Source organism: Lolium perenne, chromosome 7, assembly GCF_019359855.2.
Source record: "Lolium perenne isolate Kyuss_39 chromosome 7, Kyuss_2.0, whole genome shotgun sequence".
NCBI classification, from domain to species: Eukaryota; Viridiplantae; Streptophyta; class Magnoliopsida; order Poales; family Poaceae; genus Lolium; species Lolium perenne.
Window position 1 is genome coordinate 196,501,384 of NC_067250.2, and position 14,085 is coordinate 196,515,468.

Below are 14,085 nucleotides of genomic sequence, written 5' to 3' on the forward strand. Positions count from 1 at the left end.
TCAGTTTGTGGCCTGGGGGGCCTTTCGTGGCTGAAATCTCCGCCGCTAAAGTGTGCGTGTGGCTCAGCTCCTTCAATAGTAAGGAGGATGCTGCCCGTGCATATGATGCTGCGACGTGGAGGTTTGCCCGACTGCGCCACCAAATGAACTTCCGGAGGTAAGTTTTTTTGGAGGAAGCCATGTTTCTCGCTCCGGTGCCGCAATTTGCCTCAGCAGCGGAAGAGCGGCACCACCGTCAAGGACAGCGATGGATTACCATCCCCGAGGCGGATGAACGGTTCATGGCATAGTGGCGCGGAGAACATCCCCAGGGCATGGTAAACATGCGCATTTTCTGGAAGGAGCGAAGCAGGTGGAGAGGAGAGCGAAGAGGGCGGGAAAGCGGCAGAGGAGGGTCGAATATGAAGCGGAGTACGCTAAAAGAGATGCGTCAACATGGTCGTCTAACGATGAACCGTGGTTTGCCAGGATCGAGAAGGACATGCAGAAGCGCAAGGCCACCCCTTATTCGTCCCGAACTTTGCCGGGATCGAGAACCCGTGAGGAGAGAGACGTGAAGCTGTGCACATGAATGGTTCTGACTAACGAAGTAGCACGCCTCGATGAGAAACCGACGAGCGCCGCCATTCTTCAGTGGAGAAACCCTAATCACCCCTTAGGAGGCGAAGCGTTTTTTCGGGAAGTAGCACTTTATCTACGCCTTAGAGCATCTCTAAGTCGCGGCCCCCAAAGCGATTTGGGGCACGCCGGACAAAAAAACGTTCCTAGTCGCGTGCCCCAAAGCCGCTTTTTGTCCGACGCAGCCCGATACAGTGTCCGGCACCCCGAGCTCGTCCCCGCCCCACAGGGTACGCACCGGGGACGCCGTACACACCGAAAAGCGAGGCAGGGAGTGGCGGGGCCGACACATCAGCGACTCGGAAGCCTAAAACCCCGTCGCCTACCTTTGTTCAAGCGACGTTAATGGCGTCCCTGTTTTCCCAGGCGACGCAGGGACGCGTCTCGTCGTGGATGGTCGCGTGGCCGTCCGCACCGGCGTTATTGCGTGCAACCACCCGCTGCCGCCGATGTACATTAAGAGGCCCTGCGATTCGTCCCAATCTCTCACCGCTCCCAAACCTTCTCCTCGCTGCCCCCAGATCTTCTCCTCGCCGTTCCAAGCTTCGTCCTCGTGCTCCCACAAGATCGCCACGGCGAACGGCTTCGGCCGCGGCAGCCTAACCGTAAAAGAGGCGTGGGCGCTGTACTACGCGGGATATCCCGTCCCACCAGACATGCGCCTACCAAGCAAAGGCTGCTGGAAGATGGCCGTGAACGGCATTGGCATCCCGCCTCCACCGAAGCCGGGCATGGAGCACTGGAAGAATGCCATCAGGGCCCGGCGGGCTGAACTCGATGATATCCCACAAGTATAGGGGATCGTGTGTAGCCTTTTCGATAAGTAAGAGTGTCGAACCCAACGAGGAGCTAAAGGTAGGATAAACATTCTCTCAAGTTCTGTCAACCACTGATACAACTCTACGCACACTAAGCGTTTGCAATATCTAGGAAATAAAACTAGAGCGATAACGGGTATGAGAGGTGACTTTGCAGAACAATAAAATACATGGAATAAATGTTCGTGCTGCAGCAATAAAACAAACTAAACTAACAGTACCATGAGTGTGGAAAGGCGGTGGTAATAGTGGTGGCTTTGTCCAAGATCAATTAGTGAAGATCTTGGGTTCAATGTCTTCGATGCAGCTTTCTATGTAGGAGAGGCTAAATATACATGCTCTCCCTCCGGGATTACAAGTACTATATGATTGGCTTGCTAGCAAACATCCGTAAATACTAGCAAGCATTAAGGTTTCCCCAACCATAGCCTTAAGTAAATGGTCCTCTTACTCTCATACATGCAACTATCCGGTTCGCGTCCTTAGGTTTCTGTCACTCCGGCAGAACTTCCCCCTTCTAGTATACAAGTACTACCAACCCTATGGTGCTTGATCCATGCGCGCACAAATATAATGCGGAGGCGTGGGCGGCGCCGGCGGCGGCGCGGGGGACTCCTTCCCCGCCGCCGGCATCATGGGGGAGCGCCGCCCCTTAGCCTTCTTCTTCGTTGAGTTGGTGCTGGTGTAGATGAGTGTTTCCCCCTCCTTGGCTGCTGCCAAGGAGGAGAATTTCGTGACAATGCTTGGGGGCCTCCAGAAATAGGTTTCCCATCAATATATAGTGTTAGAGATGCAATCTAGGCCATGGGATGGATGCCCCTTTGATCCAAGGGCTCTTGGGCACCTCTAGAACCTTCCTAGGACTCCCCTCTGTCCTTCATGAGCCTCACAACTCGTGGCTGGGCCGAAATATCCAGGTATGAAAAGAGTTTGTGTCAAATACGTCACCAACTTTCGGAGTCCCGAGACTGCACGAACCTCCGCAGTAATTATACTCTGGCAGATGCATCCGTTGTCCATTATGCACGAATAATGTGTCCAAATTGTTCGGCTTGAAATTCTCTACAACTTTGTAGTTTACGACTTTTCCATTGGACGTCGTTTTGATTGAGTTTCGAAGCGATCTTTGAAAAGTGTTCAGCAGTGATAGATTCCGGGAAATTCCAGATTTCACCATAATGAGCTATTTCCTTCCATATTTGCCTATTTCCTGCACAACAAAGTTGAAACCAAGAACTTGTGCACTTTTGCAACTATTAATAGGTTAGTCCTTTAAAACATATAGTAATTGGTGTAAAACAAGCATGGAACATCAAAAATTATAGATACGTTTGCGACGTATCAACATCCCCAAGCTTAACTCCTGCTCGTCCTCGAGTAGGTAAGTGATAAAAAGAATAATTTTTAAGGTGACATGCACCTTCAAAGTTCAAAGGATGATTAGATACAAATAATTTAAGAACAATTAATAACACATTCATGATTCAATCAATAATAATTTTGGGACCATGCACATAGAACTAAGAATGACAATTATGCTCTCATAAGACGGTGCATATAACTTAGAAGATGAAGACTCAACATAAAAGTAAAAGAATGGCCCTTCGCAGAGGGAAGCAGAGATTAAACATGTGCTAGAGCTTTTTATTTTGAAAACATAGAGATATAAAATTTTAAGAGAGGCAATTGTGTCAACGGTAGCAATAAGTAATATAGGTTATGTATAATACTTCCTATAAGATGCAAGCCTCATGCATCGAATACTAATGGTGCCCGCACCTTGTCCTAATTAGCTCGGATTTCCATGGATTATCATCGCATTACATATGTTTCAACCAAGTTTCACAAAGGGGTACCTCCATGCCACCTGTACAAAGGTCTAAGGAGAAAGTTCGCATTGGATTTCTCGCTTTTGATTATTCTCAACTTAGACATCCATACCGGGACAACATGGACAACAGACAAATGGACTCCTCTTTAATCTTAAAGCTTTTGGCAACATAAATTTCTCATAAGAGATTTTTGAGGTTTTAATATCCATGCTGAAACTTCCACCATGTAAACATGGCTTTGGTTAGCGACCCAATGTTCTTCTCTAATAATATGCATACTCTAACCTTTTATCATGGTTATCTCCTTTACTTCAGACAAGACGGACATGCATAGTAACTCACATGATATTTATCAAAAATATGATGATGGTGTCCCCATGTCAGCATGGTTGCCACACAACAAGCAGCTTATAAGAACTAAGATACATAAGTGACATATTCCTCACCACAATATTTTTTAGGCTACTTTCCCATGAGCTATGTATTGCAAAAACAAGGAATTATTTTGAAGGTTTTAAAGTTAGCACATGTAAATTTACTTGGAATGGCGGTGAAATACCACATATAGGTAGGTATGGTGGATACTTTTGGCATATTTTGGTTTTGGTGGTTGGATGCACGAGTAGTGATCATACTCAGTACAGAATGAAGACTAGCAAAAAGAAAGATAACGACCAACTAAGAGAGCAATAATGGTCATAATCATGCATAGCGACAAAAAATATTAATTAAAGCATATGGTGATATAAAAAGTCTAAACTAAATGATCAATTTAACCCAATTGAGACATCAGAGGAGATCTTCCATTTGCATCACTATTAATATGAAATCTTTTTACTCGTATCCAACACCAATCAACTTATTTGAAACAACTCTCATTTATAATATTCATTAAAGATCAGAAAGCTAATCATATATAACTGAAGCATACTAGCAAGCTCTGAACAAAATAGGAGTGAAAAACCAGAGCTAAACGCAGTACTAGCAAAAATAAAATGCTCGTTGAACAATAAGAGTGAAAACTAGAGCGTTCATACAATTAAAACGGAGCGTGTCTCTCTCCCAAACAAACATGGTATGATGGTGCCCAATTTATTGAAAATAAAATGCACAACAGAAAATAAAGACGCTCCAAGAATAACACATAGTATATGAAGCAATAAAAATATAGTGAACAGAAACAGGATCTGATATTTTTATTGATGAAGAAGGGGATGCCTTGGGCATCCCCAAGCTTTGACGCTTGTACTTCTTGAATCTTGGGGTGACATGTGCATCCCCAAGCTTGAGCTTTTGTCCATTCTTCATCTCATCTCATCATTCTTCTTTCCTACACTTGAAAACTTCCTTCATACAAAACTCATCACAGATATTAATAAAATCTACAAAGTTCATTATGATATATGAAAAGCATTTTAATAAGCATTAGATACTGTAGCACAACTTCAATAAGGTTCTTCGATCAAGAGAACTCAAAAAGGTGGGCAAAAAGATGCAAATGCAAAACAGTGCAAGAATCTGTCAAAACTGAACAGTTCGTAAAAATGATTTTTGAAAAATAGTTAAGCTGCGTAACTCGAAAAACTCTTAACTAATGAAAGTTAGATAAATACCAGGGGAAGATGCTCGTAAATTGGCAGCTCAAACTTACGTTCTGGTGATTTTTGGCGATTTTCTCGTGACGAACCAGAAACAGTAAACAAGATTGCAAATCTCCCAAATACCACTTTCTTACCATAGAGGCAATTCTTGACACAAAAACAAAACAAACATGATAAGGAGAGGTCATTACAGTAGTAATGACTTCCAAGGCTCAACAAAGCAGTAAATAACAGAAATATAAACATATTGGGTTGTCTCCCATAAAGCTCTTTCTTTATAGTCATTTAAGATGGGCATGATTATTTGATGGAGCTCTCAACCCCCCCCCCCCCCCCTTTTTTTGTTGTTGTTTTCCAATTATAAGTGAAACTGACAAAGAAACAAGAACCAAATAAATAACCCAATAAAACTAAATAGGATAAAACCAAAGATAATAAAAACAACTATATACAATGCTTACATGTGGATGGGTAATATTGAGTTTGAAGGAGACAACCTCATGTTGGTTGATGAATAGGGGGATGCCTTGGGCATCCCCAAGCTTAGATATTTGCATCTTCTTGAATATTCTCTTGGGATCCATCTACACATTCCCAAGCTTGAGCTCTTGCATCCTCTTGCTCATCTCATATCACCATATGGATTGGAACTTAAAAAATGCATCTACATAAAGCTTCACAAAACTCATTAGTATCCCTAATTTCTATAAAATCTATCAAATATTTAACCACTGTAATACTGAGGTTTCTTATTATTTCAATCGTACGTCGAAAACGAAGGAAACTTTTGAATCCTAAGTACAATATTTAAACAAAGAGAATAGAAATCTGTCAAAACTGAACACTTTGTAAAGATGTCACTCAATGAGATAGTTACGTAGCTCAAATCGAAAAACTCATGATTAATGAAAGACAGATCATAACCTCAGGTCTATGCACAAAAAATTTCAGATCAAAATGTCATACTGAGATTTTTCACGAATTTTTGCAGCACAGCACAACACAGGAAATCTGTCTCAACAGAATCAGTTTGTAAAGATTGAATTATTAGATCTGTCTACGTACCACAAATCAGAAAAGTCAGAACTAACGTAAGTTAGACAGCAAGCACTACTATGCACTCAAGAAATTTCAGATCAAGATCACGTTCTGGTGATTTTTAAAATTTTCTACAGTGGAGCACAGGAAATCTGTTTTCTAAGCAGCATAGTGACAAACTTGCATAACAAACTAGGGGTTATCTATACATTCTATTTACAGCGGGATATGTACACTATATACACTATATACACTATTTACAAGTTTTAAATGAAAAGCTTTCATGGAAAGAATTGTTTTGGTTTCGCAGGCATGAACACAAGTGTTCAAAGTCGACCCCCACTTCACCATTACTCATCTTTCCAATCACTTTTCTTTTCTGAAAACATTTTTTTATTTTTTATATAAGAAGTACAACTATTTTTTTTTGTAATTCGCATTCCCTATTCATACAAGAGATAGAGAACAACTAGGTACAGAAAGTAAAACTACTTAGAGATAAAGCAAACAAGTGCACACGAAAATATTCACATACGCTATGGCTCCCCGGCAACGGCACCAGAAAAGGTCTTGATGTCCCACAAGTATAGGGGATCGTGTGTAGCCTTTTCGATAAGTAAGAGTGTCGAACCCAACGAGGAGCTAAAGGTAGGATAAACATTCTCTCAAGTTCTATCAACCACTGATACAACTCTACGCACACTAAGCGTTTGCAATATCTAGGAAAGAAAACTAGAGCGATAACGGGTATGAGAGGTGACTTTGCAGAACAATAAAATACACGGAATAAATATTAGTGCTGCAGCAATAAAACAAACTAAACTAACAGTACCATGAGTGTGGAAAGGCGGTGGTAATAGTGGTGGCTTTGTCCAAGATCAATTAGTGAAGATCTTGGGTTCAATGTCTTCGATGCAGCTTTCTATGTAGGAGAGGCTAAATATACATGCTCTCCCTCCGGGATTACAAGTATTATATGATTGGCTTGCTAGCAAACATCCGTAAATACTAGCAAGCATTAAGGTTTCCCCAACCATAGCCTTAAGTAAATGGTCCTCTTACTCTCATACATGCAACTATCCGGTTCGCGTCCTTAGGTTTCTGTCACTCCGGCAGAACTTCCCCCTTCTAGTATACAAGTACTACCAACCCTATGGTGCTTGATCCATGCGCGCACAAATATAATGGGCACCAAGGATGGTAACATATCAACATACAACTCTAATGAACCAAAGAGAAACAACCAATCAATCAAAGAACAAATAAACTATGGCAACATGACATAGATCATAGGATTATAACTTATAGCATCAAACACCATATTTACATAGGGCGGTACAGAGGTTTGTGAGAGGATGGACCACTGAATACAATGAGGAGTTGGTGATGGAGATGGCGGTGAAGACGTTGGAGGGCTCAGCGAGGAGCGCCGTGAGGCGGAGGCGTGGGCAGCACCGGCGGTGGCGCGGGGGACTCCTTCCCCGCCGCCGACATCATGGGGGAGCGCCGCCCCTTAGCCTTCTTCTTCCTTGAGTTGGTGCTGGTGTAGATGAGTGTTTCCCCCTCCTTGGCTGCTGCCAAGGAGGAGGATTTTCGTGACAATGCTTGGGGGCCTCCAAAAATAGGGTTTCCCATCAATATATAGTGTTGGAGATGCAATCTAGGCCATGGGATGGATGCCCCTTTGATCCAAGGGCTCTTGGGTACCTGTAGAACCTTCCTAGGACTCCCCTCTGTCCTTCATGAGCCTCACAACTCGTGGCTGGGCCGAAATATCCAGGTATGGAAAGAGTTGGACGAATAAGATGTTCAAATTGTTCGGCTTGAAATTCTCTACAACTTTGTAGTTTACGACTTTTCCATTGGACGTCGTTTTGATGGAGTTTCGAAGCGATCTTTGAAAAGTGTTCAGCATGGACAGATTCCGGGAAATTCCAGATTTCACCATAATGAGCTATTTCCTTCCATATTTGCCTATTTCCTGCACAACAAAGTTGAAACCAAGAACTTGCGCACTTTTGCAACTATTAATAGGTTAGTCCCTTAAAACATATAGTAATTGGTGTAAAACAAGCATGGAACATCAAAAATTATAGATACGTTTGCGACGTATCACTCGACGCCGAGGAGCGGGCGGATCCGACCTGGGTGGCCAAGAACAACGACGCCTGGTGGGCCACCTACTTCAAGGCCAAGTACGACATGGAGATGCACAGCACCACCGGCCTCATCGACGGGCCGAACAGCTTGAACAGGGATGGGCGCCTCATGTTCTGGGGCGTTCCGGGGCGCACCCTGGAGAGCGTCATCCACGGCATCCGCAACGGCGCTCCAAGGTTGGAGGTGCCGTCCTCACCGCCACCATCTCCCGCAATGCAATGGCAGCCGAGGAGGACGTACTCGTCCTCCTCGAACCCTTCTTCCTCAGATCGACGCCGTCCTCATCGTATCGCTCGGCGCCCTACACCGTTCGCAATCGCGTGGTGAAGGAGGAGCCCGCGACGCCCGTCAATCCGAGGCGCGGCAGCGGCAGCCGGCGGCAGCAAGAGAGGCGCGGTGGCGCCCTCCTCATCCTGAAGCCGGAGGTGAAGGAGGAGCTGGAGGAAGCGTCGCAGGCGGCACTGCTGGCAGAGTACGAGCGGCAGCAGCGGCTCATCGCCAGCAGCGACGACCCCGAGGACTGCCCAGGGCTGCGTGCTTGGCGTCGATGAACGACAAGGACGCCTGGAGGGGCGACCTCGACACGGCGATCGCCAAGTCCATCCGCGACTCCGGCAAGCCGCTCGTGGACCTCACCGACGACGGCGAGGCAGAACCAAGCAACCAGGTGAAGGATGAGCCCGTCGACGAGCCCGACAAGCGCGTCAAGCAGGAGGTCGTTACCGACGACATGTACAACTTCCACCAGTACTACGACACCTCCGGTGGCCGCAAGTACTTCTAGATTAGGTTTAGTTTAAATTTAGTTGAATCTCGTTCGACTCTATGTAATATATACCAAGTTTGGATGAATTTAATCGAATCTCGCTCAAGTTTAAAAAATTTGAAATTTTGTTTGGGGGACGCGACTGGGGAGCGACGTCCCGCAAACGCGGCACGAACAAAACACGTCCCCCAAACACTCGATCCGATGCGGTTTGAGGGACGGTTTGGAGGACGCGACTGGAGATGCTCTTAGCTTCTAGATCTTTTTTTTTAAGAGTAGGCCGTAGCCCTGCCTTAAATTAATAAGGCCATTGCCGGAAAGCGTTACAGGATGCTGAAGAACAGCTTACAAATATCAATGAACAAGCAAACGAAAGATTACAAAGAAAACAACTTGTCATCAAGGCCATCATCTCAAGGAAGAACCAGAGCGGAGGAGAAACAACGCCATGAAGCTCGCCACCGGGAATCCTGCCACCGTCAAGTCCTGTCGCATCGCAGCCGGAATGCCATCCGCCTCCACCTCCAAAGAAGGTCCCAACCTTCTCGCCCTGGATCGTAGGGCGCCAGACCGTCGGCAAGCGGAGCAGCTCTCCCTAGAGCACGAATGAGCACCAGGGGCATCAAACCAAGGACAAGAACCAGACACGACCACCACACGCGACAGACCACAGGCCTCGCCGCCGGCCAACGCACCGGCCACCCAAAAGACTTTAGCATCAGGACGGAGATCGCCAGAGAAGACACGGCAAGCGCCGCAACCGCAGACCAGGACACCCACGCAGCACGGACACCTTCCGCCGACCCAAGGAGGCGCCTTCAAGAAGAAACACGACGCCAGAGCGCCGTCGCCGCCCAATCCAGAGATTTGGGTTTTCACCCGGGTGCCAAAGGAAGGAGGGAGGGGGGATATACCTCAGCATCGCCTCCAAGGAGGAAGACGGCGTCCAGGACGTCGCCGACGCTGTGACCGCCACCGCCGGCCAAGGATTTCTCCCGGCCAGAGCCCCCTGCCCTGCCACCCCAACCACACCGACGAGAACGCCGGAAGTCATGGCCTTGGGGTGGGTACCACATGAAATCCGGCCTCCGTCTTCAGATCTGCCACGAGGTCGACGGGGCAACCACCGCGGCCCGAGCACCCTCCACCGCCTCCACGCCGCCCACGCGACCGAGGAGACGGTCATCAGCATCAGCAAGCGCTCCCCGCCGCTAGGGACCGCGCCGCCCTCACCTCGCAGAGGCCGCCGCCTCCGGTGCCCAAGCCCCCACCGGGAGGAGCGCTGGTCGACCACGCCCTGACCCGCGGCTGCTCCGGCAGGAGCAAGACGCGGCAGGGGCGCCGACGTCGCGCCCGCTCCGGCACCCGGCAGATCCCGCGCGGCGTTCCTCCTCCTATCGTCGCGCGCGGAGCCGGGAGCCCAGATCCCCGCCGCCCCCTTCCTGGGCGTCGCGGCCTTCGACCGGCGGCGCCTCCGGGGGCGACGAGGAGGGGAGATCGAGGCGGGGGAGCTGGCGGCGGCGGCCTAGGGTTTCGTCCCCCCGGTCGCCAGGAGGAGGCGACGCGGGGGAGCGAACCGGTTTTCAGCTCGATGTCTCAGCTTCTAGATCTTTGAGCCCGCACTTCTATACCTAATAATAAAGGGAGAAGCGTTTCCGTGGTTTGGTCCGTCACGCTTTCGTCCGTCCGTCTATGCGCTTTCGTCAATCGCTGCATATCCGTCTATGTCGCTTCCGAGCTATGGTTGCACAAGGACTCCGCGAGGAGCACGTCTCCCTCACGGCCAGTGTCGCCCGTCACCTTATTCTAGACATAGTTGGCACGTACCGGCCCGGGTGAGGAAAACCTCTCCCTTCCTTTCGTGTACTACGTGAAACGTGAATGATCATGACACTTCAGGTAAGAGTACGATGCAAACTTAATTACCCGGACCGACCTTCAGTGAGACTCTAAATATGGGTACCTTTGACTGCCCTGCATATCAAATCGAGATTTATTGCCATCAAAATCTGACAGGCGGATCCCGCAGGCCTATGAGCCGCCGCTCCCGAGCCGGACGACATCGGCTCCGTGATTCCGCCGGGAGCGGCCGATGTTTCCTCACCCAGCCGATGGCGCTGCTCGAGATCGCAAAATTAGTCAATGATTTTTGTGAGGGTTTTCTACCTCATGGCTCAGGATCGTACCAGGATGAGTCCGTGGCCAAAAAAACCTGGTAGCCATCCTGGCCGGGAAGCCGAGCATGACCAACAGCGATGGGCCGGGCGCTAGGGCGCGGACATGCATGGAGACAAGCTGCAGATGATGTTCAACGAGGTAGCCACTCGCCCGAGTTCTTGCTTCGGTGGAGTGGCCATCTTCTGAACTGTCTGTCATGCTAGAGTGGCCGCCTCGTCGCTGCTTGCGGCTCGCGGACAGCAAGCCTTGGCTGTGCCTTTGGGCGCCGCCACGGCCTGGCTTCCTCTGCAAAAAATCCTGAACTTTCCCACGTATCCCACGCGTCACTGGCCTGGGCCTTCTCCTACACGCCCGGTCGAGCACGGAGGCGAATCCTGTGTCGAAGCTGCTCCTCCCGAGACGATGGAACCCATGCACCTCGCCTCTGTCAAGGGAGAGCTGCGCCTGCCCTACTCACAACTCACATATACTGTTTCTCCAGTCCTCCAGGGCTGGAATATCTCCAATAAATTGATGTGTTCCTTGAGCCTCTGCAGTGGTGAGGCTGAACTACAGCTGATATACCGATTGATATACTCAGCAACTATAATGGAAAGGATTTGATCATGATGTATTTGGTCGTGGACAACACCGTAGAGTTCAAACGGAGTTGAAAGTAACGACATATAACCGCCATTACATCGGTTAATCATGTAATTTACTAACCTGTATGATTTGCTCAAGCGATGTTACGCGTGATGTTACTGAGCCAGGAATCGAGATGTGTTAGATTGGATGAGTTCGGAAACCATAAAATACATGTATGATTTGCATGCAGACTTCAGCTCGAGTGGATTAATTCTTGTTTTAGCAAACCAGACTCCCGAGGTGAGGGGTCTGCACTTTCTAAATACTGCTTCTTTAACATGGCTAATATTTTTTCTTAAGCCCGCGAAATTATAATGTGAAGATGGAGCATTAAAAAATAGATGTGGCCTAAACTATCACTACAATTTACAAATATGTGTATTATATGTTGAGGGGCTCGCATGAACATCTTCATAGTATTAATCATGTTCGTCAAAAATAGAAAAAATCTGACCACCATTGTTGATAGTAGCACAAAGAATATGTGTTATCACGAGTAATACTACATGTACGGATAGTTTATACAAAAAAAAACCCTATTGAGTCAAATTTTACATAGGAGGCAGCCGGAGAAATCAGGTAGTGGCCAGTAACAGACCCAGCCTGGCTGTAAGTCCAGCATTACCGGTGTTATCGATGAAGTTCTGCTGGAAGGTTTAATTTATTTCCCGGTGCAACGCACGGGCATACTTCCTAGTGTTAAAAAAAAAAGATAAGGAGCGTTTTGCAGCACGGGTTCTAAAAGGCCGTCGAGGTTTACCATAGTGGTCATCCTCAGCGCCTCAACGGCCGTCGGTAACCTATCGACGCAGAAACTTCGTCGTGGAGGCCCATCGGCCATGGGACCAGTCACCGGCGGCGATGCGTAGATTGTCAACATCGTTAGGCCGCGCCAGCCGCCGGCGAACGTGTGTCCCGCCATTGCGGCAAGGTGTCCATCGATGGGCATGGCAGGGTCGCCGCTGTCATGCATGCAAGGGCGCCGCCGATCGAGGACGAGCCACGCGAGCCCAAGACAGCATTGCTATACCTCGGACCTACCTAGCTAGCACGCACCGAGTACCCACTGTTTAACCAAAGACCTCCTAGCCTGGCAATCTGGCACGCATGCACCAAGGTAGCTAGAGGAGAGAGTCTGTCTCTCGTCTCATCGTCTGGTACATACGTGGCGCCGCATTCGTTCAGCAGCCACGTGTACACGCCGGATCAAACTGCGCGCCACGTTGATCGGAATTCCTCCAGCGCATGCATGCAGGCTCGAGCCCTCCACCGATCGACCGCCTGCGAGCTCGGTACTATATAAAGCTGCCCTCGACGATCAGATTACGCACCTCACTCACCAGCTCCACTACTGGTTAACTAGCTCGATTCCCGTCCAATCGGTCGATCGAGCTCGAGCAAGTAGCGCAGGAGTAAGCCATGTGGACTAAGAAGGTGGCGACGTCGGTGGTTCTGGTTATGCTCCTCCTCCTCATTGCACGTACGTACTCTTCTTCTTTCTCAGATCAACTCGACCATCGTACGTACTGAATGATTTGAAGCTTGCATGCAGTACTCGATCTCTCTGAACCATAATATACTGTTTCAGTTTAAACTTTGAAGTACTGGTTTTGATTTGAACTAAAGCCACGGCAAAATACTATGAATCGGAGGAAGTATTGCTTCGTGTGCATGTTTTGTTATCCTGGGAAATGAAACTAAAATTGACGTATGATGGATGCAGAGGAGGCCATGGTCCCTGGCGCGGAGGCGAGGGTGTGCCGGCGGCGGAGCGCAGGGTTCAAGGGCCCGTGCATGTCCAACAAGAACTGCGCGCAGGTGTGCCAGGGCGAGGGCTGGGGCGGGGGCAACTGCGACGGCCTCCTCCGTCAGTGCAAGTGCATGAAAAAATGCTAGCCATATGCATGCATCGCTATATATGTATGCCCTAAGCTGCTAGCTAGCTCTCCCGTGTGGTGCGTGGACGTAGGTGCATACCTATATCTATCTATGTTTGTAATTGTCACCGGCTAGCTGTTGCTGCATCTCGATCGATGCACGGGCTAAGATGAGAATAAAGACACCGCACATTACCATCCATATCACCTCGTCACTAGTACCAATGGTAAACTTCCATCACGGAACAGTCAATACCATAGTCTTTTAAAAATGATAAAAGAGAAGACTTTCAAAATAATGAAGTGAAAGTCATGCATAAAGACAGTGGACTAAAAGATGCATATATCAAAGTTTATCTAGTTCCTCCTACATACTCATAATTATAAATGCTCACATATATATCCAAGGATCATCATACCCTAATCTATCCGTCATAGCCCAAGTAGAATAAGGCGGCGGAGTGGCACATCACCTAGGCAAGCTCCAGCTCCTCCCTCGTCTAGCGGGACAAACTTGTTGAGCACATCCATCTCATGCCTTCGAGTTGGAGAGGAGCACTCCATCTGCCC

At 48.1% G+C, this 14,085-nt stretch overlaps 1 protein-coding gene across 1 annotated transcript; it reads left to right on the plus strand.

Moving 5' to 3' along the window:
• The first annotated feature begins 13,057 nt into the window (after positions 1-13,057).
• On the plus strand, positions 13,058-13,691 carry LOC127312438 (defensin-like protein 1). The gene is made up of 2 exons (XM_051342966.2): positions 13,058-13,118; positions 13,362-13,691. The coding sequence occupies exons 1-2, from the start codon at positions 13,058-13,060 to the stop codon at positions 13,532-13,534; spliced, it is 234 nt and encodes a 77-aa protein (XP_051198926.1). The 3' UTR covers positions 13,535-13,691.
• Positions 13,692-14,085: the final 394 nt, after the last annotated feature.

Bases quoted from the DNA above. Each gene is read 5' to 3' on its own strand.
- LOC127312438 (XM_051342966.2), top strand. From the start codon at position 13,058: ATGTGGACTAAGAAGGTGGCGACGTCGGTGGTTCTGGTTATGCTCCTC. The intron at 13,119-13,361 runs GTACGTACTCTT...TGATGGATGCAG, and splicing joins GCTCCTCCTCCTCATTGCAC to AGGAGGCCATGGTCCCTGGC.